Genomic DNA, 22530 nt, shown 5'->3' with positions numbered 1-22530 from the left:
ATTTCACCCCGCAGCATCCAGGCCTTGTTGATTCTGGCGCGGAGCTAACTCGGGATGAGCGGGGCTATCAACTGTCTTTCTGCTAAAGAAAGGAGGGCAGCGGTGGGATTTAGGAGTGTTTCTTTTCGAAAGTGGGATCAAACCAACAGCCAAGCTGCCCGCCCCGCCACCGCCAGTTTGGGTGGGCCGGAAATAAGCTCTGATCCACCATTTTATGATCCACAGCTGTCTGCCAGCGAGAAGCATGGAGGGCTAGAGGTAGTGTGGAGGAGAGGAAGGAAAAGTAGTCAAAAATTGTAACCTCATTGGTCAGGACTAGAGGCAACAGTACCGCTGGGAGAAGCTGTGACTGAATTTGGGGAGAAGAGGAGAAATGAGGCAAGACATTGAAAATGACGGAGATGATAAATCATGCCACAGTCCACAAAGAGTCATTGCATGATATAGTGAGTCAGGATGCATTTGTGTATGACCAGGCAGATTTTGCTGCAGCCATCCTGCAGGAAAACCAACTAAAGTATGCTGTTTTCCAGGTGCACTTCTGAGCACACCAGAGTGCATGATAATACATTTCTGAGAGTAGTTGGAAGTAATGTAGCAGTCGCCTTCCCTACTGCTCTTCTTGGCTCCGACTGAAGCTGAATCCCTGGGTTTCAGGCCGGAGAGGTGCTGTGCTAACAGGTCTCCACCATCTCACATGCTAAGATTTATGAGTGAACAAAGCCAGGGCGACACCCTGTGACATATGGCACAAGTCTTCATAAAGGGACAGGGGCTGCGGCTATAAGGGTAAACAAGATGAATATCTCCCCAATGTCAATACGATTTACACGGCCAACGCACGGCCACCTGTCTCCCAAACAAATAAGAGCTGAGATTTACGACCTCCTCCTGGTTGCTCCTTCCGTCCTCCAACATGATGCCACATATGTGGGAAAGTGCAAAAAAATACCCGCAGGAAAAAAAAAAAAAAAAAGGAGTTGGTTACATAAGTAAAATACTGTAGAGCCTTGTCTATCTAATGCTGCAACTTAGGAGGAAAACGGTTGTTACGCGCATGCCTACACACACAGGTGGGCACATACCCACAGAGGTCAAAGTGAGGAGTGAGGAATCACATTGTCAAGTTGTGAGGTGTTTTTTTTGTTTTTTATTTTACAGCTCTTTTCAGCTGATGGAGAAGGAGAAGGGGGACAGTGAATGAGGAGAAAAAAAAAAAAGAAAGTCTATTTCAAGGTGAATCTGTAGACATGACACAGCAGCGAGTCTAACATCTGCAGCATAACCCAATAATTCATCTCTCACATCAGCATTCAAGACAAGTCAGGGGCTGGAAACAACAAAAAGGACCAAGGACTTAGTAGACAGAGTGAGGACAGAAAGGAGAAGCCAGAGGGAGAGGCAAAACTGTTAAAGCATTTTCATCCAGCACCAGCAGAATAGACTAAGAGAGAGAAGAACAACAGCAGCTGATTTAACATAAACATCACGGCCCAGACAAAAATTTAATTTCACTATCGATTAACTTATGGTTTCATTTTTGATGAACTCTAAATTATTCACATGAGAATTGAGATGCTTGTTTGGTGTGATTCAGATCACAATGTTGAAAAATATATTCTTGTTATTAAATAACAATAATGAAAATAGTTTCTCCTCGCTAAATACTCTTTTTTTTTTTTTTTTTTACCAGAGTGGAAATGACAGAACTGTGCCGCAGCCATGCAGTGCAGTCAAGTGTGACTGCTTCCATGATGCTTTACAGGAGAAAACATGTATTCAACCAGTCATCCTACGAATGAGGGCATGATGCATTTCTGATTTCATAATCTCCCCGGGAACGGGGAACAAGATTTAAGAGACACTGCTCTCATTAGAGTGTGCCGATTTTAAAGATCCACAGATTATCGACCAGGCTGATTATATGCTGTAAAATTCAGTATTTTTTGAGTATGTGAATATTTTTTTTCCCCCACAAATGCTGATAAAATAAATTAATTTAAGAATGTGTCACTTTGGCTCGAATCTCAGAACCCAGCGGCCATCGTCATGGCGACTAAGACTCTGGGGGCAAGGGCTGAAATTTTTGGGGGTTCTGGGGAAGTCAGTAGTAGTAGTAGTAGTAGTAGTAGTAGTAGTAGTAGTAGTAGTAGTAGTAGTAGCCAGTAGATCAAGTCACTATTACTACAGTGATAACCAGTGGTGGAATGTAACTAAAAACATTTACTCAAGTACTGTACTTAAGTACATTTTTGAGGTACTTGTACTTTACTTGAGTATTTCCATTTTATGTAACATTTTGTACTTCTACTCTACTGCATTTTAAAGGCAAATATTGTACTTTTACGTCACTACATTTAGCGGACAGCTTACTTTACAGGTCAAGATTTAACATAAAAAACATGATAAATTTAAAGCGATTAGAAATTTAATCTGAGTGGTCCCATTCTCTGACGAGTACTTTTGATTTTGATACTTTAGGTACATTTTGATGCTGATATTTTTGTACTTTTACTTAATGCAGAACATTTACTTGTAGTGTAGTAATTTCACAGCGTGGTAATAGTAATTTTATTTAAGTAAGGAATCTGAATACTTTTTCCACGACTGATTACATACGCTGCTACATGCTAACATTTGTGAAATCTGTAATCTTGGTTTGTGATGCTCTTAATTTCTCCCCAATTTTAGATCACACTCCTGACGGAACATGTGAGTAGTTAGCAGTAGTAGGTTTTTGGTTTTAAAGCTTTAATTGTTAATTTTTCGTTTTTTTAATGGCTGGGTCCTGATGTTATTCAGATCATATTCCTGCTGGAACATTTACAACGGTGTCATTTTTTGGTTTAAAAACTTTTATTTGTGATTTTCTTTTTTTCCTTTTTTTTTTTTTTTTTTTTACAGTAAAAAGTGCTGCAATACTCTGCTACAGTCATTCCTTTAGCTGCAATGAAGTACATCACAGAGATTGCAAGAAGACAGAAGTAGACTCGTAAAAACTGACCAATCAGAGCAAACTGGGCTCTTTAGGTAGAGGAGCTTAAAGACACAAGCACTACAACAAAGAGTTTCAGACTGAGCGTGCAGCTGCTATGGCTGTATGAGAAAAAAATAGTGTGTCTTTGAAAACTGGTGTAAACTTGAAAACGAGCATATGTCCCTATGCTAAAATAGTGATGTTGAAAACATTTAAATCCATAAATTCCATTTGCAATGCATAGTGTGCACATTTTAATTTAAACCCTGTGGATTTATTTTTGACTCTACTTGTTTTCCAACCAGTTGCACAGTCACATATTGATCTGGGTTTTCAGCATTGTGAAGCACTCACCTGGAGTTGCTGCCTGAGCTGAGGCTGGCGCTCAGTGGGATGTGGTCACTCTTCTCTGTAGGCGTCTCTGAGGTTGAAGCGGACGATGACTGGGACGATACCGACTCATTGCTGCCCATTGATGTCTCATCTGTAGCTAGGCTGGAACTATCTGCCACTGCTGGCACTAAAGAGACAACAAAAAGCAGTGTTTGTTTTAATTACTTACATCTTTTATTCCACTGTAAAATATTCAGCCTATTCCAGCTTACTGATCATAGCTTGCCTGATATAACAGCTGAATAATTTATCAATACATTGCTGCATCAACAGGGGATTTTATGAATCAAACTGCTGTCAAAACAGGCGAGACTTTCAACCAAGTTTGTATTGTTCATAATAATACACTTCTCCAGTCATAGACAGGAACCTAAGAAACACTAGGGAGATGCAAGCTCTTTTATTTCAATTTTACTGTCAAGAAAAGATCCTGCTTTTGGGAGATGGGAGAGGCACAGAAGCAACTGTTAATGTTAAAAAAGTAGTTTGTTTGGACCATCTCTTCTTTTTTCCCCCTCAGCAAACACATATCAAAGCACGCAAATCAAAAGCCCATATTTAATTGAGATGTAACTGAACTGGCGCTGGGCTCATGGCATCTTACTGAGCAGTTTGTTTATTGTATTTGGTTTAAACTGTGATATTTATTTTAATGGAATGAAACGCAATAATTCAAAAGCTTCGAAAGTCGACACAGGTTGTTTTTAGTTGCAATTAATTAGACATCAACAGCCAAACTGTTTGTATTTCACTTGAATTTGATTGATTTTATGTCCTTTTATAATGGACCTTGTAGGTCTTACTGGAAAAGCAACATGCTTTTCATAATCATTTGAAAATAATTTATCTTATCACAAGAAAGTAGTGATAAAACCACAGAAAATTATCACTTGAATGTGCAGCTCACCTTGGCTTTGAGGTGCATTACAGAGATTTGCAGCTCATTGTTTAGCTTCCATTGACAAAAACAGTCATTTTATCTCACAGAAAACTTGAGTTGCTTTTGTAACGTTAGTTTTTTTGTGTTATTGTGTGGCTTTGGTGTTTTAAGGAGTAAGTTCTGATTCAGCAAAGTTACACAATCATACAAACTACCTAACAAATCAAGGCAACTCCTGTGGTCTGTGGGGTAAAATTTGTGTTTTAGTCAATGGAGTGTGGTTTATAGAGAGCAAATAGGGTGTCCATGAAGTCTCTTTACAATAAAAAAAATATATATATTACAAAGGCAATTGATGAGATATTTCAATCTGATTCGTGGTTAGCAAAGTTTTTATTCACATTACATCTGTGTATTTCAGATACCCTGTTGATGAAATAGGTAGTGGTAAGTGAATGATCAAGTCTCTTTTCGTCCGTTTTCAAAATAAAAGCGTCCGTTATCAAAACAGGCTTTTACATAGTATTGTATATATATATCTTTTATTTTGCCCATGTATGAATTCAGCGATTAATCGATTAATTGATCGTTAACGTTATAGATAATCGAGTTGGCAGGTTTCTTCCAAACGCTCATCCCTAGTCGGTACTCCTGCCTGCTGCTCCAAACTGGGGACATGCCAATCTCCATCTACTGTAGCTAATACACTGACTAAAGATCAGTACCTTATACTGGGGTATGTATGTATGTATATATATATATATTTATATACACACAATATATATATAAAAACTCTTCTCCCACTTTATCATTTTTAAATTTGCTTTTACCCCGCCAAATGCAGAGACAACTTATTTTAAAACCATTATGTGGGACTCATATAAAAGACACAAAGGTTAAAAAAGGATTACGCCTTTCATCCCCGATATTAAAATACTCCATGCTAAAAGCTGCCGCGAGGGAGGTAAAGAGAGGCAATCTGGTAAGCAGATTTAGATTCTTTTTGAATGAAAGGGAAGGGATTTGAATGGCACTGGGTCAGAAATTGCTGAAGTTTGATTTGTTGTTCTGCCATCTGGTCAGGTGATCATCTCACCTGATGCACAGGAGAGAACCCCTATCATTGTCTTCCACTCCATCAAGGAATCTGAAGTTAATCTCAAGCATTTCAAAGAAAAAACACGGGAACATAGAGTCATAGATGCAAATCTCTCCACACAGAGGAGGCATCTGAGTTTAGTGTGTCATCTGTAGACACGACTATGGTTCATGGTCACTGGGGAACAGACAGGCTAATCCTGAGTGAATGAATGCGAATGAACTCAGAGCTCAGCAGGAATCAGGGGCAAATACACTCAGTTTATAAGTTACAACTAGCTAAAGCTACAGTAATACAGTCTAATAAAACAGCGTGTTCAATGACAATTGAAATGTTCATGTTTTTGTTTCAGAGAAGTGCTGATTTCATCTAATTAATTTAAATAGGTTTGGAAGATGTAGTTTGTGGTGCTGTTGAACTGTGTAGGGTTAAACAAAGACTCATAAACTAAGTGTATTTTGATAATGAGTGAGTCTAATTAGTTTTCTAGTTTGTGACCTAAAATGAACAATTTGACAATACAATAATTAGCAATTCATACCCTTGAATTACCCTAAATTTGTGCTTTCAATATACTCTCAACCACTGTGTGTGAGATCTGAAAATGCTAGACTTCCTACTGTTCGTATCCCAAAACAGATGTTATCAGACAGAATTACACACTATGCAAAATAAACAGTTGTCAGTTCATGGGAAATTTGAATAAAGAAATTGTGTTGAATACATTACAGTTAGACAGATGTTGTACATGATATTCAAACACTGATATTGCAGCAAAAAGCTATTTCTATGTGAAGCTATAGTGGAGTAATATCATTCTGAGCAAAGAATGAAGTCCTCTATGTGTTATAATGTAATTAAAATCTGAGCTGCTCTTTCAGCCAGAGAATGGGAATGAGAATGAGCCATGTGGAGGCAGACTCTGAACCAGATATGGTCTGAATGTCGTGTCCATCACCTTAAATAAAGTTTTGTTTTCATGCTGGAGAGAGTTAATACAGATTACATTTAGCCTGGTTCAAGAAAATCTCACTAGCTAGCTTCATAACTCTACCACTACCGAGCTAAAAGTCTGATTTCAAAAAAGTTGGGACATTGTCTAAATTGTAAATAAAAGAGAATGCAATGATTTGCAAATAATTTGGGACATATGTTTAATTAAAAACCGTACAAAGACTATGGCCCTTATTTATCAAACGAGCGTAGAAACGAGCGTAGAAACGAGCATAGAAACGAGCATAGAAACGAGCGTAGAAACGAGCGTAGAAACGAGCGTAGAAACGAGCGCAGATCTGAGCGTATATTTCGTCTTACGACAGGGTTCACGTGTGATTTATCAAACAATCGTATCTCACCAATCACAGCATAAGAATGATCGGCTGTTGATAAATGTGGCGGCTCGAAACAAGCGTCATTTAAATGTCACGCCCTAATATATACCTGGATCAGATGGTTCGATTCGAGAGTTTACGACACCGAAGTGCGCAATACGGTCAAAAAGAGGATTTCCCCCCCTAAAGTCACCTTTATTAGCAAAGTGCACCATTACAAATAACAACAGGAGCGAAATAGACATATTACAGAAATACGCAGCAACGGAGGTTTATGATATAAAAGTACTTATAATTATAAACTCAAACAAGTTCAGTGAATATTTGATATTTGGAGCACAGACTTAAATGTTTTCACAGTTTTTTGGTTGTAGCCAGGAGGTAAACAATGTTTTAAAGTAAGTTTTATTTCCAAAAGAAGAGGAATTTCTCAGAGTCAGAAAGTGAAACGCTGACGTCCAACAGCTGCAACAGAACAAACTGGTTTTGTTTGGCAGCATAAAAAGTGAAAAGAAGGAAATCAGTGGTGCTGTCAGCAGAGTAGTAGCAGACCATTAAACTCCCGGTGAGGTTTGAGTAATTCATTTATAGGCTACATTGTGATATATAAAGCCTAATAATCTATATAATATCCAAATATTGTTGTTATTATTATGATGGAGAGATATTATTAATCTCCTTACATTTACTAAGAATTATGTCCCAGTCAGAGGAGCGTGTAGCAGCGATGATTGGAAATGTTTCTATTGGGTCAGAACCGCTGGTGAAGGAGACGCTGACGCTCCGGTGTCCAGCTGGATAACGGTAAATAACAACATTTAATATCCTCGGCTAGTATTCTGATTAAAGAATTTCATGGTCGCAGGGTGTATTTATTTTAAATTATGTTTTAATGATAAATGATGTAGCCTAAACATGTTTTGCTTTGTCACTATTAAAAATCAAAACACCACAGAGTTTTATCACCTCCAGGCATTGATACTATAGTCTAAGATCAATTCTCCGACTCAGACGTGTGGACTTCATGCTGACTCAAATTTGCGTACACGAGCTGAGAGCAGACTGAGATCTGATCGTACCCTCCGCTCACGTCCATATTGATAAATGCCGAGCCTTGCGTAGAAATGATCGTACGCCCACTTACGCTCACTTTCTGTCGTACGTTCGTTTGATAAATGAGGGCCAATATATTTAACATCTTAAAACCCACCTGCCCACCATCGGTTAGAGGTAGAGCTAGATCAAAAACGTTTTGTATTTTAATTGATGTAGTTTCAGTTGTGTTTTAGCCACATGCTAAACAAGCACAATTAGAATTTAGAAGGATGTTAACTTTCGAATGAAGCTTCTGCATTTTGGTCTTATAGTTCTTTTGTTATGAGCTTTGGTTTAAACTTTCTTTTAGGTCTAATTCTGACCCCTTCCCTATCCCGGGCAGGTGGGTTGTTAGAAGTTAATGTTCAAACCGATGAAATATACACTCACAATTCAGAATTTGTTTTTTATTAACGTTTTACACAGCGTCCCAACCTCTTTGCAATCATGGTTGGTCATCCATAAACTAGAACTACCATCTGGTGGTTGTATGCCTCTGCCAACCAGTCAGAGATATATGATATATATACATTGGCTTGCAAAAGTATTCATCCCCCTTGGATGTTTCACCCTTTTGTTGCTTTTACACTTGAAATCATGGTTGATATAATTTGGCCTTTTTAAAAAGAATTTGCAAAAAAAACATCTTTAATATCAAAGTGAAAAAAGATTTTTACAAAATAGTATAAATTTGTTAAAAATATATAAGGTAAAATAAATGATTGCATAAGTATTCATACCCTTTAGTGACTTTAACTGACCTAATTCAACAGAGGTCCAGCTAGTTGATGCAGCAGAGTCTCAGTTAGTGAAATGGAGATCACTTGAGTACAGTTGATGTGTGTCAAGTGATTATAGTATAAAAACATGTGTCTGGGAGGTCCAGTCTCTGGTTCATCACTATTCCTGCTGAAGTTGCAACATGCAGACAAAAGAACACTCCTAGCAACTCAGAGAAAAGATCATTGAAAAGTAGAAGTCAGGAGATGGCTACAAAGAAATGTCCAGCTCACTGGACATCCCACAGAGTTCAGTTAAGCCATCATTAAGGAATGGAAGCAGTATGGCACTTGTTTAAATCTGCCTAGAGCTGGTCGACCTCACAATCTGAGTAATCGGACAAGAAGAAGACTGGAGAGGGAGGCCACCAAGACACCTAGGGCCACTCTGCAGGAGCTATAAGCTTTGGTGGCTGAGATAGGAGAGACTGCACATACAACAACTGTTGCCTGGTTCTTCACCAGTCGGAGCTGTGCGAGAGAGAAAAAGCTCATCAAATCTCACCTGGAATTCGCCCAAACGCATGTGGGAGACTTGGAAGACAATTGGAAGAAGGTTCTACGGTCTTATGAGACAAAAACTGACCTTTTTGTCTATCAGACTAGACACTATGTTTGGCAAACACCAAACACTGCACATCACCACAATGGACCATCTCCAGTGCGAAGCATGGTGGTGGCAGCATCATGCTGTGGGGACACGTCTCAGCAGCAGGTCCTGGAAGGCTGTAGGGCCAGTCTTCTTCTTGTCCGTTTACTCAGATTGTGAGGTCGACCAGCTCTAGGCAGACAAGTGTGATACTCCTTCCATTCCTTAATGATGGTTTAACTGAACTCTGTGGGATGTCCAGTGAGTTTAAATTTCTTTGTATCCATCTCTTGACTTATACTTTTCAATGATCTTTTCTCTGAGTTGCTAGGAGTGTTCTTTTGTCTGCATGTTGCAACTGTAGCAGGAATAGTGATGAACCAGAGATTGGACCTCCAAGACACACATATTTTTATACTATAATCACTTGACACACATCAACTGTACTCAGGTGATCTCCATTTCACTAACTGTGACACTGCTGCATCAACTAGCTGGAACTCTGTTGAATTAGGTCAGTTACTTTAAAGGGTATGAATACTTAAGCAATCATTTATTTTACCTTATAGATTTTTAATTAATTTATACTATTTTGTAAAAATCTTTTTTCACTTTGATGTTAAAGAGGGTTTTTTTTTTGCAAATTCTTTTTAAAAAAGGTTCTTAAAATTATATCGACCATGATTTCATGTGTAAAAGCAACAAAAGGGTGAAACATCCAAGGGGGATGAATACTTTTGCAAGCCACTGCATATTGAAGGGAATGTTATAAAAGTTGTATAAATAAAAAGTCGGTGTATTTTGTCTGAATTCATTATTTATATATGACAAAAATCTGTTTTGTGAGGCTAGAGTGACCTTTGACCACAAGATTCAGAACAGTTTGTGCCAAATTTGAAGAAATTCCCTCAAGGTGTTCCTGAGCCATCACGTTCTTGTGAAGATGATGGACAACATGCGGCAAAACAAAATAGTGTGGATGACATACAATTACAGTAAAAATAACTCCAAAAAAAATCCACACATTACTTTGATCTTTATGGAAAAAAATACACTAATTGCTCCTAGCCATTTTTAATGCAGCTTTCGTTTCAACTGATAATGACATCTGTGGGAAGGATATGTTTCTCGCAAACGATTGCTAAGGGCAAATAAAACCGTTTCTATCAAGAATCTGCAAAGAGGAAGACAATGTCAGGATGAAATAATGAAGCAAAAAATGGCAATTTGTATTGATTAACAGGCTAATATAAAGTCAGATAACATTGCTATCTTTGACTTTTTATGATATGTTTTATACAGGATAAAATTTTTCAACATTTGAGCACATCACAGCTTCATTTAAGAAATGAAATACTAATAAGCACGCACAGATTATCAAACAAATTTACCCCCCGATACCTGTTGGGCTCCGTACATGAATAAAATAATATATGAACGCATACCTTCTGGATCACTAAGGTAGTTCCCATCTAAAAAGCCTTATTGCTAAGGTTTATATAATCATGCTAATTCTGTATGATTGTATAATGATCTTTAAACAATCCTATAATGATCTTATAAGTCTTGGCTTAATGTATTCAGAGGTGTGAAAATATGCAGGTGCACATGTGTACGTTTCTTACCATTCTGAATGTCTAGGGCTTGTGGATTGTAGACAGCCAGGGGCCGATTCTGTCGACTCAGCTTCTTGGACTGCCTTGTGGGAGCAGAGAATACTGGGGCAGCAGGTGAAAGAGGGCATGACTCCGGAGCATCTGCAAAGATCTGAATGCACAATGTGAATACAGTAAGTCTCTAGGAAGACTAAAAGCACAGTGCAGATACTCAGAGAGAGTTAAGCAGCACCAGCAGCAGCAACAGCAGCAGCATGTCCTCAACTGACCTCTATTAGTGAACGGGTTTTCAAACTCACTGGCTTTATGTAGTGGTAGATGAATGGAAAAGGCCATTTGCAGCCACAGCATGTGCTCCTAGGGAGAGCTGAGCAGCTCATTGATTGCACCCTAAAACTGCATGTGAGAAGATTTTGTTTGTGCCAAAATAAACAAGAGCAGCTCCACATGCAACGCAATCACATCCCCGTCCAGAAATCTGGGTCTAAGTTAAGGTGACATTTCTCCTCAAGAGAAATTGACCCACTCTCTGAAAGAGTGCAGAGTAAAATAAACAGGGTTTGGACTCGAGGAGTGCCGGCCAACTGGCGCAGCCTGTTTACACCGGGCCGTGTTTACATATAAACTTCAGATGTAGACTTAAAAGAGAATAGGGGCTGCAGAGGAGAGGAAGTCTCTGCAGAGCCTCAGAAAGGATCACAGACGAGGAGAGGAGGGAGGTAGGGAAGAGAGAGAAAGTGGCAGAGAAAGTGAGTGTGAACGGGAGAGGCAGACACGGAGGAGGGGGGCATGAGAGAGAAAGTTTGTCGGAGAAAGGCAGATAGAAAAAGTGAGAAATCTGATATGGCTGAGAGTTTCTGCTGCCTCCCTCTCTCCCTCTCGCCTCTCTCTGCAGATGGAGGTGAATGTAAAACAGAGTCTACTGTTGGTATCTGGGGGTATCAACAGTCTGGAGTGGGACTAAGCTGTGAGGGAAGTTAATGCCTGTCTGTCTGTCTGCTCAACTTTTCCCCTGCTCTAACACGCTGTACTTTCCAAAATGCTCTTGCTGCATTCTAACACTACATCCTTTATCACCTGGACGGTGTTGGATACCTCGGAGTCGTCTCACTAGGAGAGACTAGCAGCATGCACTGTGTTGCTGGTTTTGTTTTAGCACGTTTGTATACCCCGCTGGTTTTCACCAGGCCTCTATATTCGCTCACACCTCACTTTAGATTTGTGAGTTTGGGTGGAGCTATTATTCACAACACACATCATCTTCTACTTAATGAAGCTGGAGGGTGGGGGGAGGATCCGTAAAAGCTCCCGGTTTCATCTGATTCTATGCTATGAGTGCAGTGCTGCTCCAAACGGATTAAAAAACTAATCTCAAACCTTTTTCTCTTTTGACACAGACAATTATCCCCCTTTGAGGATTGACACCGATTAATGACATTCTGAGGAGATTACATGATCCCATGAACTACAGGTTATGAAATAACTCATAAGCAAAATAAATGTAGTTTGGCAGGCAAAGGACTTTGCAAATATAACAAAATGTATATGATGATCTACAGAATAATCAACCTACTGAAAATGTGTAAGTGTGTGTGAGTAAAATGTGTTCAATCTTGGTATGAGCACTTGGGGCTCCCCCTATTGGCCGAATAAAAGATTCTGGATATTAAACTTATGTCCAGTTCCTCTGTGCCTTAATAACTGGGTGAAGGGTTTAACTTAAACTTGGTATATGTCTCATTATCTGAGCACTATATTTCTGCTCATTCTCTGAGCAAGCAAGACATACAGATGTCCAAGCAGAACACTAAGTAAGCACCAATATGATGCATTTTCATTGCTAGAACATTTGCTCTCAAAAGCTGAATTTAAGGTGGATTAGGTGAGATTTTGAAGCGAGTATACACAAGTGTAAACAGCCTTAACAAACAGGAGCTAAAGTACAGAAAAGAAGAGCTTCATCTCTACCCTAACTGGGACTCTCACCCCACCCAAATGAAATTCTAGTGTCAGGTGTTGTATAGTACAGCATGTGCACTTCTCTGCCAATAGAAACTGCCAAATCGAAACTTAAGGAAGAAATAAAAACTTCCAAACAATAGTAAGAAAGCGCCCTGTGCCCAGAGACCAGGACTGCCAAACATTAGATCTTTTGCTTGCTTCGCTTGCACATTTTATTATCCTTCAGTATCAAGTAATTACACGCCACCCAGGTAGATAAACACAAAGCTGCTGTGTGTCACCTGATTCAGATTTGATTTGGTGTTATCATTATACCTTATGTTGCCTCGGCTGCCTAGCTTTTAGTAAATACAGTCCTGGATGACAAGTGGAAACACAATTATACACTAAATGTTGCAGTGCAGTGAATCATAAAAGTGCAGTCGGTGCAGTAAAGATTTGACCAATCAAAAACAGACATTTTGGGAGAAAATAGAACAAAATGCAATAAAAAGCGTTTTTATCTGGTCTTATAGACATGGTACTAATGAAATCCACTGGAAGATTTACTGCTACGAGTAGATGCTTCCAGTTTTTGGGAAGTGTTCAGTTTCAAGTGCATTACTTTATGATAGCACAGTTGAAAGTGCACTGTGTGTCTGGAAAAACCCTGATCAAGAGTGTTACCTTTTCATGGTGTTCAATGAGGATCTCCACAACGATGTTCTGGAACTTGAGATCCATGATGGCAGCGACAGTCTCCTCCTGTGGTCTCATTAATGTGGGGCCAAACACCACGCCCAGGTTGGCCACGGTCATCAGATTCTGTTTACTGTGAGCTGCAACACTGAGGAAGACAACAACTTACATTATACACATTTTACCTTCACCGATATGACTTTTTTTAGGCAGAATAAAACCGTACTAAAATGAGAATCAATAGCCACTAGATCTACCTCAGTACCTCAGTCCTATTAGGTCATATTTTCGGTTTGATATGTTTGTCTGTTTGTCAGCAGGATAACTGAAAACATACTGGCCCAATTTTCATGAAACTTGGTGGAAGGGTGTAGTATGGGTTCATTTTGGAACAGATCTTCATCACTGGGTGGATACACAATATTTTTGGGAATCCCCACTCATTTGGTGGCAAAAGTCTGCCGGATGAAGCTATGAATGGGGAGGTTCAGGCTTTGGCAACCAGGATGGAACCAAAACATCATTCATCTGCATAAACTACCCACATTGAAATGACACAGAGTCGGCAGAAAATCTGCATAGTTTCCCTTTAACATTGCAAGATACTGCATTTGGCCTTTTGGTGGAGGTCTGCCCTCTCCAACTGCCCTTCTAGTTTTTTATGTCCTGGTAAAGATTTAACAAGGGATCACTGAACACTTGACAGAAAAGAGGGGTTGATTAAATACAAACAAAGAAAAACAGCAAACTAAACAATAAAATGAAGACAAACGGTGGTAAATGTTGATATATAGTACTGGTTTCCTGCATGCAAACTGTTAAGCAGATGTAGTAAGCCACAAGGTCTGGCAGCATCTCGTCTCTGATCAGTTTGGATGGGAGATAACAGCTTAAACAATAGCCATGCTCATTGAATATAAATATATATGCTTTGCAAAGTTGCTCCTCTGTTCTTTTTCCCTGAATGTCAATGTTTCATTTCATAAAATGTTAACAGCTCTTATGGTGTGAGAGAGGTGGTCTTTGTTTCAGTCCTCTGCTAAAAAGCACTGCAAGAATCACTCAACTATGTATTGTTTCTTCACATAATGCACAGTTTCACAATGAGAAAGATTTTTAAAGGTCCAAAATGGCTCAAGAAATACAGTGAGAGATGTTGTCATCTTTTGGGATTATTTTGAACGTTTTCTTGATCTTTTTATTTCAGTGAATTGTTTCTTAGTTTTCTTGATTTTGTTGATGATCCAGAGTTTTGTCAATCACATCACAGAGGAGCTGAAAACCATGAATGCATAAAACAGCCACTGCACTTTGAGATCAAATGACGACTAAAATCCACCAGGATTGCCAAAATCCACCAGGATTTTAGCACGTCTTATGATATTTTAAATTTTGGCCACAAAAGTAATCTGCAGAAAATTCAAGCTAATACTTGTCAATCCAAACATTACGTTTTCCTGCATGTACAGTTTGGCACTTATAGTTCCCTACTGTGAATATAACATTGAATCAATAATTAGAGATTTCAGCATGTACACTTTTAACACACACGTGAATACTTCTGGCTGTGGCTATTCTGATTATAATGACATTTGACGTGGAAGAATGACAAGTTTTATTAAAATTTTTCTGAATCAGACCTTCAGTCGATGAAACTTAATCTTAGGAGGTCAAAAAAAGTGAGGAAAAAACCTTAATTTAAGGAAAAAAGTTATACGGACAGGTGAAGAGATTTCACACTCAAAATATGATGATATGCAATCCATCTGCAGAGAGACAGTTTAAATAGCTTCAAAGGATGCCTTTGAAGACAAAAACATTGGTGACAACTCACATTTATAACATCTCTGAAACCATTTCAGATAGGAGTGTGAAATTCTGGCTTTGCTTCTTTCCCCTGCAGGACATGCACACACGCCAACTTCAGAAAAATATTCGAGTCTCTCCAGTCTGGAGAATTTCACGCTGGATAATCCAAATTCAATTTCAATAGCGCTGCCTTTTTACCAGAGCCTGATTCTGCAGCGGGTTTCTATGAAATAAGATCCACCAGACTTTCACTGCCTCAGGGAAGAGGGATTATTTACTTTATCTTCAATTTGCTCATATTTAGTTTATAAAAAGCTTGCTGAGGTAAAACCTTGTAATGTTAGCTAACATTATTTCTTAAATCTTTCTTCCTATCTAATCTCACAAATGGAGTGATGCACAATAGTGGTCTATCCAGGGGTGTATAGAGTAATCTCAAGAGAGGGCTTAATTTGAGAGGTCCATTTCATTTCACTTCACCAGTGTGCTGCACAACGGCATGCTGAACAGGAACGGTAGGGCTGCACAATCGTCCCCCAAATAACTTTTAATAATCTTAAAATGACCCAAGAAAAAGGCAAAACAGAATTTTAAGATGCTAGCGGCATCAATTTTCTTACCCAGCAGTCACAGAGTAGACAGAGAGGAGATGGAGTGACAGCAGGGAAGGGGGAGTGAAGAGAGTGGGAGTGAGGGAGAGAGAGAGAGAGAGAGAGAGAGAGAGAGAGAAAAAGCATGTGGAGTGAGAATGAGGAGACAGACAGGAAGCGCAGAAAGAGAGAACTGAGAGAGAGAGGGGGTGGAGATTGGGTGAACTATGACCAAGGAACTATGAACACTCACTTGGCCAGATGCTTCATAAGCAGCCCGAGGACTTGTCGATTCCTCTCCGGTAGTTTGTGGACCAGGCAGTGGATGGCTTGGATGCGAGACTCTGGACTACCGCCCTCTGTTCAAACGCAGAAGCAGCCATGCACTGACATTAAACTACAAGGATTTCACTGTTCTCCTCAGGTGGCAAAGAGCCAACACTGCTGCGGTCAAATACTGTACAACATTAGCAAATAAAGAGATGATGATACACTACAAAACTGCTGATTTGATCCATTCATTATTGGAGTTTAAGGTACAGAAAGACCAAATAAATAGGTAATTCAGCAGAATAATTACATCTTCTATTACCTCGAAAGTCCTAAAAATCTATTCGGATACATTCTGGAAAACGATAAATGCAGCAAAAGTTACCGAACCTTTAAGGACACAGTGATCAGAGGCTATCACCTCAAGACTAGGACTAGAGGATGATACATTTCGGTTTAAATAAGTGAAGAAGAGGTGTGAAAGTGATATATGGTCTGAAGCCTCCCAGAATTTGGCAGCAGGGACCACTATGCTGGCGAAGGAGATAGCTTTACGTTACTGTCGCTACCGTATAAAAGGGTTGTGTTAAAACCCCCCAGATCATCTCTTAAACATTTCCTCACACATGGGCATCTGACCGCCCACACACACACACAAACACACACACACATACACAGACACACAAAACATCATTACTATGGGAACGACAAGGATTTAAACATGGAAAAAGCTGCTTATGGATGCTGTCATCCATCAAAAAAATATTCGTTGCTAATCCATTTTTTCCCCCTCGTTATGAGGGCATTGCGAGCGCCTGATAAAAATGTCAACCTGATCCAATTATAGCACTTGTTGTAATAAGATTCAAGTTTGGCTTGCTTTAAAAACATTCCCCAAATAAATGATTTCATGTGGGCGAAAAAAAAAAAGTCTGTGTTTTTGCTGTTCAAGGTCACTTCACTGGACCGTTTGAGGGCATGCAAATTACAGCATATTTATCATTTTAAACCTTTTAGCTTTAACCTTTAGTGGCTCAAGTGGCCACACATTTTTAGCAGAAAGTTAAAATCAGGTAGAGATTAGATGAAGATCACGTGGGATTCTTCAATGGCTAATAAATGTCAGAAACAGTGTTGTAAAAACAGCCTGAAATGTCAAAAATGTAAGTCAAAGTCAGCCGAAAGGCTTTTTGGTCGGTAAACTGTATTCAGTGGACGTTAACAACAAATATATTCACATTTCTTATGAAAACAGGGTCTCCTCAGATGGTGAGAGTGCAAATTCTAAAAACCAAGAAAGACATAAAAACACAACATGAAACATTACACTTTTTAGAGACAACTGTCAAGTGTTTAAAACCTACACTGTATAAAAGAAGAGGACGTCGCCCACTGGTTTGTGGACATATATTTTCAGATATTTTCAAGCATCGAGTGTCGCATTTCAGCTATCAAGGTTATTTTGGAGCCAGAAATGATCATATTTGGATAAAAGGTGGAGCTTACTGACAACCACCCAGCTCTACTGTCGCTTCTAACAAAATCAGCTTACATAACTCGAGGTTCACCAAAAACAAGTTTGCGGGTATTTAAACGCACACAACGCAATGGATACGTATTGCTACGCCTTAACCCTTACTGACAGGTCTCCTTGGTAGCGACTTGTCAATCAAAAGGTAGCATCGCCTGAAACCAGACCCTGGTTTATCATCTTTTTTACTCTTAATGGGACCTTCATTTACAAAATGTTTATCATGCTGCTGTTTCAGACCATAAAGTCATTAGGAAAATGTCATAAATCAAGTGAGAAGTAGGGTCATTTTCTCATAGATTTCTATACAATGCAACTTTTTTGTGCAACGAGAAGAGTCGCCCCCTCCTGGACATGCAAGGTTTCAGGAGCTTCCGCGTTCGCTTCACTTTTTTTAGACCTGGAGGCTACGTCCACTTCTTTTATTCAGTCTGTGGTTTAAAAGTCAGAAGATGAGGACATATGCGGATATATCCTAATCAGCATTCAAGACACACAGACCAATAGCTTTCAGACTATGAACCCTCTACTTAAGAGGGCTGACTACTTTTAACCACTTAAAAGAATTGGTAAAAAGTTTACAGAAAGTTAAAAGTAATTTCACTGTTTTTCACTCGACTGCATGTTTTCAATAAGTCACTGAAGAAGAACGAACCATTGGACTCCTGAGACTAAAGTGATGTCCATTTCAGATGGATACAACATGTGTTGTTTGATTATGGTCTGCACTGAGACTAAGTGATGTATAAGAGGTGATCAAACTTACTTGCAGGACTAATAAACTCTTTGTAAAGTCCATAGGTCATCAACGGCTCAGGAAGACTCCTTCACAGAGATAGTGAGAGAAAGAGAGAAGGGGTGGGGGGGTTGGATGGAGAAGTGAGAGTTGAAGTGAGCGAGAGGGGACAGAAATAGCCGGCACACTGTTTTATAGGGTCTGCACACAGCAATGATTAATGTGGCCGGGCCAGGGGATGGAATTAGATGGTGCACACGTTGAGATAACCAAGTTCATCTGAAGGTACTTTCACACTGCAGCTGGCCAGTGGCCAAAGGTACTTAGCCTCGGAGGAAACTGAGGAGATTGACCCTGCTTTATTCCAGCAGGCCAGACACAAAGTAAAAGACAACACTCAGCATGGTTTAATATAGCATAACAATATGGATATGCCATGTTAGCCTAAACAGTGTTCAAGAATTACTGAATGTTGCTGCCTGAAATAATGGAAGAACTTAATGGCAGAACAGCTCTGTCGTCCCCTTTTCCGTGTTTGTGCCTTTTATACAGAAGCATGAGAATGGGGCAACATGGCCACCTTGAACAGGCTGGGGAACAGGGGCTAATAAATGGTGACCAACATTTGGTAACAAACTGTTTCCTTAAAAGGGTAAAGGCTTGGGCTGCTCCAATGGTTCTTTGGCTCTTCTTTCTGCTTTACAACAAGCCTTCATGTTGGGGATGGCCATTGCAAAACAGGTCATCCTAAAGGAGTGGAAGAAGGCCATTTCCTTTTTACGTTAATGAATAAGTGCTGTCTGTCTGTCTTTTTTGTTTTGTTTTGTCTGTTTGTATATTTTATTTTTTTTCCGTTTGGTTTCTTATCTTTCTTGTATTGTATGTGACTGTACACTGTGTGTGTATATATATATACACACCAAAACTTTAGATACCAAAAACTTTAGATAAATAAAATTTACACTAAAAATAGGGTCAAGGCTTGAAATAAGCCCATCACAACATAAACTTTACCCCTTTTAATAGGACTTGTCACATATATCCTGATCCTGGACTAGATGGCAGTTTAGCTCCCATGCTGTTAAAAGTTAAATACAGCATCAACAGCTTTCATGTTATCGTGGGGCGGCATAGCTCAATATATTATAACAATTGTTCATTTAGTGATAAAAGCACCAAATTTTGCAGATGTGTTGATAAATATATTGGGAACAAAACTGGATATTGGGCTTTTACAAACTCAGACCCTGGCTGCCGTGGCAGCCATTTTTTCAAAATGGCTACAAGCAGTTGGTTAAACTTTCCTTTCCCATTGGACCCAGGTGCAATAATGGACATAATCTAGAATAGATCCTATAACCCTGAGAACCAAATAAAATACTCACTCACACTTTTACAGACTTTTACAAAGTAATTGGTCATATTATAATGTTATTACATAGTACCATGATACTGTTATATTTTTTGTTTTATTTTTCTTCTTTTCTATTTTCAGTTTCAGCACTATATTATAAAGTGATACAAATTACTGAAAAATATAGCTGACAATAGTTTGATCACAGCTTATATTTTTCTTTCCAATTTGCCATTTAAATCTGTTTGTTTTCACACTTAAAGCAAAATGAATGACTGAACGCGACGTATTGTAATAGCAGGTTAAAAGCAAATAAATCTGCAACAAATTTTGGCAACAGTGATTGATGAAGGGCCCAAAACCTTAATTGTTTAAATATGTAAGTATCAGCAACTGTTTGTAAAGAAAATAGGCAAATTCCAAACTCAGAAAACACAACTTTGTTTTCGTTTAAAAAAGCAAAGCCAATTAAATTTTTTGCTAAGGCACGTTTGCTTAAACCAATTGACATTTAAATGAAAACTGCCTCAGCTTCTTGCAACTAAAACTATATTTTTAATCTTTGAACCTCACCCACACTATCTGTCAACCAGGGAGGAGCTGGTGAATTTGGAACAGGCTTACAGTAAGCAATGTGACCTCGCAAGGAGTTAATTATGCACAGGCACTTTGCATAATTAACTCATTTTTATAAAAGACAGAAACAACAATGGATTAAATATTTCATATTCAAGCGAACAGAGGCTCTATCATATTCATCAAAAGAGAGATATACAAAAGAAAATGTTCCATTAAGCACTGGGGCTGTCTTAGGTCAGAAGTGGATTTGCTTTTAAATACACTCTGAATTATCTATGCACAAAGCACAGGTCTCTCTGGACCGGTCAAACCGTGTCATATTCTGCGTTTGAATGCATCAATACAAGCACAACAGATAAAGAAACCTCACTTTTATCTGCAAATGCGTACAGGAGCTGCATTACTCAGAATGGACAAGGTCGAACAAATAGTTTTGATGTAAGTGACAATAGGAGTTACAATGATCATAACAGAGTTTTAAGAAATTATAAGCAAATTAATGACATCACATATGTTTAGGATGTGTGTCAATATAGCAATTTTCTCCTGCAGAAATGTGCTGACAGGGCGATAGAAAGCATGGGTTTTTGTTTCTATAAAACAATATCTTGATTAAATACCGCCACTCTAATCGCCACTGTATGATTGACTAGCATCACTTTTTATGACAGACTTTTTAGCCTTATATATCTCTTGTATATCTCTGCATATATTTAATTAAATATTTGCATTCATTGATGTTCATACTACTACATGCAAAAACCTAATCAACCTATTTAACATGCAAAAATAGATTTTCTTCAATGTGCAATATCTGTAAAAATGCAATGTACTTTCAGGAAAACAAACAAACACAAAAAATATATGTATTAATAATAAATGCCAAATAGCAGAAATGTATGTACTGTATAAAATGTTTATAGAATGTATGTATATGTCTGATTATTTTATATTCTTTATTCTGTTTTCCATATATATGTGTCTGTATCTTGAGCCACTGTGGCAGTTAAATTTCCCTACAGCGGGATAAATAAAGTCATATCTAATCTCTTTCCATTTATTTGATATTGGGTTTTTTCACCGTTGCACCAACTAGAAGATGCTTGCTCTAGTATTCCATATGGACGAGCTCGTCACTGCTCAAGGAAGCAGGTTGACGTCAACATAAGCTACATAGTTAACTTAATGCTACGTTTACAGAGGATTGACTACACGGCTAACAACAAGCAAAAGCTCTTTTAACTTTCAGTGTCTGGTCGATCTGCTCCTACAAATAGACATTTTTCTTCCTTGTTATGATAGTTTCTGCCTGAAATATTATACAGATCATGCTAGAAAGACACGGCCAGATCAAGCTTCTGTTCTTTTTCAGTGTACCGACCCACCCCTTCTAATACTATCGCTCATAAAGTTGTAATAAAATATTTTTTTTTACCTCTTTCCATAAAATGATTGTGACAATGAGATTTATTCTTGACAGATAAATGTATCTTCTCAAAACTTAAACTTCCAAACAAATTAAAATTAAAATGAAACCAAAATTAACAGGAGTGTATCTAAAAACGAAATTATTCCAACTTTACGGGTGACCGTGTATATGACCGCTTGCCTGAAAAGAAGTCGAAGTGCTTTGAAAAAAAGACTGTGTGTCTTTGTTTATGTGGCTGCATATGCTCTGTTCTCAATGGAAACAATTGAAAATAGAAGCTGATGCTCCGAAAAATAGACAAAATGAACTCATGGCCCGACTGGGCAGAAACTGATGGTTCTGAGGCCGCAAGTAATGACTATTTTCACTATCGATTAACATTGTTTTGCCCACAAAAATGTTGGAAATGTCAGTTATAATTCCAGTCAAAGATTACTTTTTTTATTTAGCCGTCCGTCCAAAACCCAAGGATATTCAGCTTATAATCAAATATGAGAAATTAAAAATCAAAGCCAGACAAAGCCAGTATTTGTGAATGTTTGCTTGAGGAATATCAAATATAATGAATTGATTATGAAATTAGTTGCCAATTAATTTTCTTGTCGATGGACTAATCAATTATTCGACAGATTGGCTTACCTGTGTGTGTGTGTGTGTGTGTGTGTGTGTGTGTGTGTGTGTGTTTCATCCCACTGATCCTTACCTCAGATAAAGCTTCAGTGCACTTGTTAATGTCTTAACGTCCCAGTCCTCGCTGGTAGACAGATCCACTTCGTTGCTCTTCTCATCTGAGTGAATAATAATCATGAAACATATTATTACTCGAAAATCCA

At 38.6% G+C, this 22530-nt stretch overlaps 1 protein-coding gene across 2 annotated transcripts in view; it reads right to left on the bottom strand.

Moving 5' to 3' along the window:
* The window catches only part of arhgap10 (Rho GTPase activating protein 10), a 72827-nt gene that overhangs the window by 11245 nt on the left and 39052 nt on the right, over positions 1 to 22530 (bottom strand). For both annotated transcript variants that reach the window (XM_059342300.1, XM_059342308.1), the window contains exons 15-20: positions 22401 to 22485; positions 18366 to 18424; positions 16052 to 16157; positions 13388 to 13547; positions 10769 to 10910; positions 3332 to 3497 (exon numbers count right to left, since the gene is read on the bottom strand). In XM_059342300.1, coding sequence (XP_059198283.1) covers positions 3332 to 3497; positions 10769 to 10910; positions 13388 to 13547; positions 16052 to 16157; positions 18366 to 18424; positions 22401 to 22485 — 718 coding nt within the window. The remainder of the gene's footprint in view (positions 1 to 3331; positions 3498 to 10768; positions 10911 to 13387; positions 13548 to 16051; positions 16158 to 18365; positions 18425 to 22400; positions 22486 to 22530) is intronic.

This window comes from Centropristis striata, chromosome 1, assembly GCF_030273125.1.
Source record: "Centropristis striata isolate RG_2023a ecotype Rhode Island chromosome 1, C.striata_1.0, whole genome shotgun sequence".
In the NCBI taxonomy this organism is placed as follows: Eukaryota; Metazoa; Chordata; class Actinopteri; order Perciformes; family Serranidae; genus Centropristis; species Centropristis striata.
Note: the sequence above shows the minus strand (reverse complement) of the source record. Positions and strands in the feature narration are given on the sequence as shown.